A 4037-nucleotide genomic window follows, 5' to 3' on the forward strand; every position below is an offset into this window, starting at 1 on the left:
AATGTTCTAACAACGAGGCTGAATATGAAGCATGCATAGCAGAGTTGAAAGCAGCACTAGAGCTCAAGGTAGATGAAATTGATGTGTTCAGAGATTCAAGCTTAGTACTCTATTAGACGACTGGAGAATGGAATACCCGAGAATAAAGATTGATCCCTTACCACGAATATCTCGAAGAATTGAGTTCAAGCTTCAACAGGATTTCATTCACATACATGCCGAGAGCTAAGAATCAATTCGCATATGCATTAGCTACGCTTGCTTCCATGATCAGTATTTCAGAAGAATTAATTATTGACCCTATCAAGATCGGAATTCAATATGAGCTGACTTATTATCTACCCGTTGAAATAGAAGAGCACGAAGATAAGCCGTGGTACTCGAACATCAGAGTATATCTCGAAGATCTAACCCTCCCCTCAAATGCAACGCTTAATGATCGAAGGACTATCCAGAAGTTGGCAGGACAATTCTTGAGCAACGGTATTTTGTACAAAAAATCGTATCATGAGGTCTTGCTCCGAAGCGTGACAGAAGTAGAAGCAAAACGGTTAATCAAGACTGTATATGGGAGAGTTTGTGGGCTCCACATGAATGGCCACATGCTAGCCAAGAAGATCATGAGGATGTGATACTATTGGTTGACAATGGAAAGTGACTACTCAGCACGTTCACAAATGCCATCTATGTCAAATTTATGCCAATAAGCTCAATGCTTCGCTATCAGAATTGCATAATATGACCACCCCTTGGCCCTTCTCACTCTGGGGCATGGACGTCATCAGGCAGATCTCACCAAAATCTACAAACGGGCATCGTTTCATCCTAGTTGTTATCGACTACTTCACTAAATGGGTAGAAGCTGCTTCATATGTCAATGTCAAGAAAAGTAACATCCTGAAGTTTGTCAAAAACAACATTATCTACAGATATGGGCTTCCTAGTGGATTAGTAACGGACAATGCCAAGAACTTAGAGAACAAGAATATGATCAAGATGTGCGAAGACTTCAAGATCATTCATCACAATTCTGTACCCTATAGACCTAAGATAAACGGAGCAGTCGAAGCGGCCAACAAGAACATTAAGAGAATTATCAATAAAATGGCTATTACATATAAGGATTGGCACGACATGTTTCCTTTTGCACTTCACGCGTATCGAACCTTATTTAGGATTTTGACTGGGGCAACACCGTACTATCTGTATAGGGAATGGAAGCAGTCTTACCCGTTGAGGTTGAGATTCATTCCCACCGAATCTTAAAGGAAGTAGAGTTCGATAAAATTGAATTGATTCAAGCTCGGTTTGATTAATTAAATTTGATCGAAGAGAAACGCCTTACAACTATTTGCCACGGACAGATCTATCAACGACGAATAGCTCGTGCCTACAATAAAAAAGTCAAGTCTAAAGATTTTTCACAAGGAGACCTTGTTTTGAAGAAAATTTTACCAACCAAGAAGACACCAGGGGAAAATTTCGATCAAACTATGAGGGACCATTTATTATGAAAAAGGTGATGACGGGAGGAGCGCTGATCCTTACAGAAATGGATGGACAAGTCTTCCCTCAACCGATCAATGCTGACACTGTCAAAAAATACTACGCCTAAAAACTAATCTTGAAATGACGAAAGGCCATCTTTGTTATCCAAAACTAACTATAAATCCTAGTCAACTCTTTTGAGCCATCACGTTCATTTCTTAACCTAAGACTGGGACAAGTCAATAATTACAAAACAAAACAAAGAAGAAAAAAAAGAGAGAAAAAAAGAAGAAGAGAAAAACAGAAAAAATAAAAGCATCAAAATACTCTTAGCCTGCATGAGGATAAACTTTGAACGGCTAAAAATACAAAAAAATTAAAAAAGTAAAAAAACTTGGACACTTCATCTAAGTTCCACCCAAATCTCCAGCCTAAATATGTTCGAGAAACGTTGTGAGGAGACATAGATCACCTTTTCGAAACAAAAATAGACGAATCCCATGTCTAGCCCACTTCAGATAAACTAAGACTCGTACCTTAACCTTTTGATATCTTTCCAACTACCATTAGCCCAAGCCAACGTTTCCGTCCCAACAAAAGTCCTTTTTGATCAAGGAATGTTCTAGGACAATACAGTGATAATGGCAGTAACAATGATCTTGTGACTTGGTCTGGACCTCAAAATCTTGTTAGTCGTTGGAAGACTCAAGAGGGAAATCCAGGTCGGATAATCGAAAAAAAATACTAGAAGTGTAGAGTACCCGAACTCGCGGTTCAACTTGAGTTGCCAAATCACGAATAATTGTCAGCAAACTCGAGAGGAAAATCTAGATCGATTACTTAAGAAAGAGCGCCACTACAAGAGTAGGGTCGATGATCTCGCAGCTCAATTTGAGTCACCAAGCCACAAAAACACAAAGACTCCGAGCAAGAACTGCAATGTAAAAAATCAAAAAAATACAAGCATAGTCTGAAATGACATCATGAAAATTCGAAAGGGTTCTATGAGTAAAAGAATTAGACTATGGCAAGATCAAAGCCACCGGCGCAATGAAAACCTAAAAAAGGGCGTTGATACGCAAAAAAATGAAAATTGGGTCTGGTGAAAACCGTAACTAGCGCCAGGGACAATAAGGGTAAACAAAAAAAAGAACTCCTAGACTACAAGAATATAAATTATAAATGGCGAAATCTATCCCAAAAACCAATGGTCCAAGCAGATAACAGTCTTCCAATACCAGGGCAATGATGATGACTCTTAAAGAAATTGAAATGATAATTGATGCTTGTATCCTCTATGATTGGCAAAATACCAAAACCATTACAACTAAAGATTTTACAAACTCTAAATTTATCATACTTATCTGATGAAGACATTTCATTAGATTTCAAAAACTACTATTTTAGCCAATGACGACAAATCTAGGTCTTATTCAACAAAACTTCGTGTTTTTATGAACAATAGATATACTGAGGCTAAATAAATACAAAACCTACTTTCTTTGCATTAATTTTTCAACATTTTGCATACATTCAGATAATGATAAGAAAATACAGAAAGTGGGAATACAACGCAATCAGTCAAACATTATGGTAAGAAATGAAAAAGGAGTCAAGGCATTCCTCAAAAGCACGAATACGAGTAGTTTGGCTCATCATCACTCTTTTAACATCTGAAGCATCATGACTTACCAAATATTTTGCAAAGTCATCAAAACGAGGACACTGGGCAAGTCTGTCCCTTAACTCAGCATAGTTCGAAGCCTAGTCACTTCACCACTATCACTGGATCCCGACCGGACAAGTTCGGATGTTAGTCGAGCGATCTCTTTCTGCATTTTTTTCTTGGATTTGAGCCAAATAGCCTGAATTCGATGATGATCAGTTTGAGATTCTTCCACTCGATCTCGATAATCAAAGAAGGATGAAGCACCAGGACGTGTTTGGGGTACTATCGACACCGATGGCCTCCCAGAGATGAGTTATCAGATCCAATGCAAGTAGGACGGGAATAGGTCTACTGCAAAAATGGGTCGACTCAGAACCTCAACTCGACTCTATTCTTTTACAAGTTGACTCAAAAGTGCAGTTGATAAATGACCAACTAACTTGCTAAAGTTTTTAGGGATGAGCACACCTTGATTATAACCAAACTGCTGAAGAACCCGAAGTGGTATGTAGTGGGTTGCACCTTTGAGACCAATCAAAACAAAGAAACGGGTCCCATCAAATGCAATCACGGGAGAACCTCGAGGTTGGAATGCACCAACCCATCGCACCTCTTCATCATCAAGATTGCAAATAAAGGCATACCATTCTTTTTTATCACCCGAGGCCAAGGGGGCAACTCACCTCGACATCATGAACACAAGATCGACATTAACGCAAAATGGATGGCTAATTACTTCGGTTGAAGCCGCGTGGTCCATAAACCAAAGTTATAAGAATATAAGTATTCTAAACTTTCAAAAACTAAAAGGACTCAAATTAAAAATTCATACTAAATTTGGAATTTACCTACAGGAGTGGAGTGCACCCACGAAAAATTC

General features: G+C 38.7%; 1 protein-coding gene across 1 annotated transcript; it reads left to right on the top strand.

The window, feature by feature from the left end:
* The first annotated feature begins 215 nt into the window (after positions 1-215).
* On the top strand, positions 216-632 carry LOC147400322 (uncharacterized). Its single transcript, XM_086444560.1, has one exon. It carries the CDS (start codon positions 216-218, stop codon positions 630-632), a length of 417 nt encoding a protein of 138 aa, XP_086300686.1.
* The last annotated feature ends 3405 nt before the right edge of the window (positions 633-4037 follow it).

This window comes from Akebia trifoliata, chromosome 6, assembly GCF_017979445.1.
Source record: "Akebia trifoliata isolate Shusen 1 chromosome 6, ASM1797944v1, whole genome shotgun sequence".
Classification (NCBI taxonomy): domain Eukaryota; kingdom Viridiplantae; phylum Streptophyta; class Magnoliopsida; order Ranunculales; family Lardizabalaceae; genus Akebia; species Akebia trifoliata.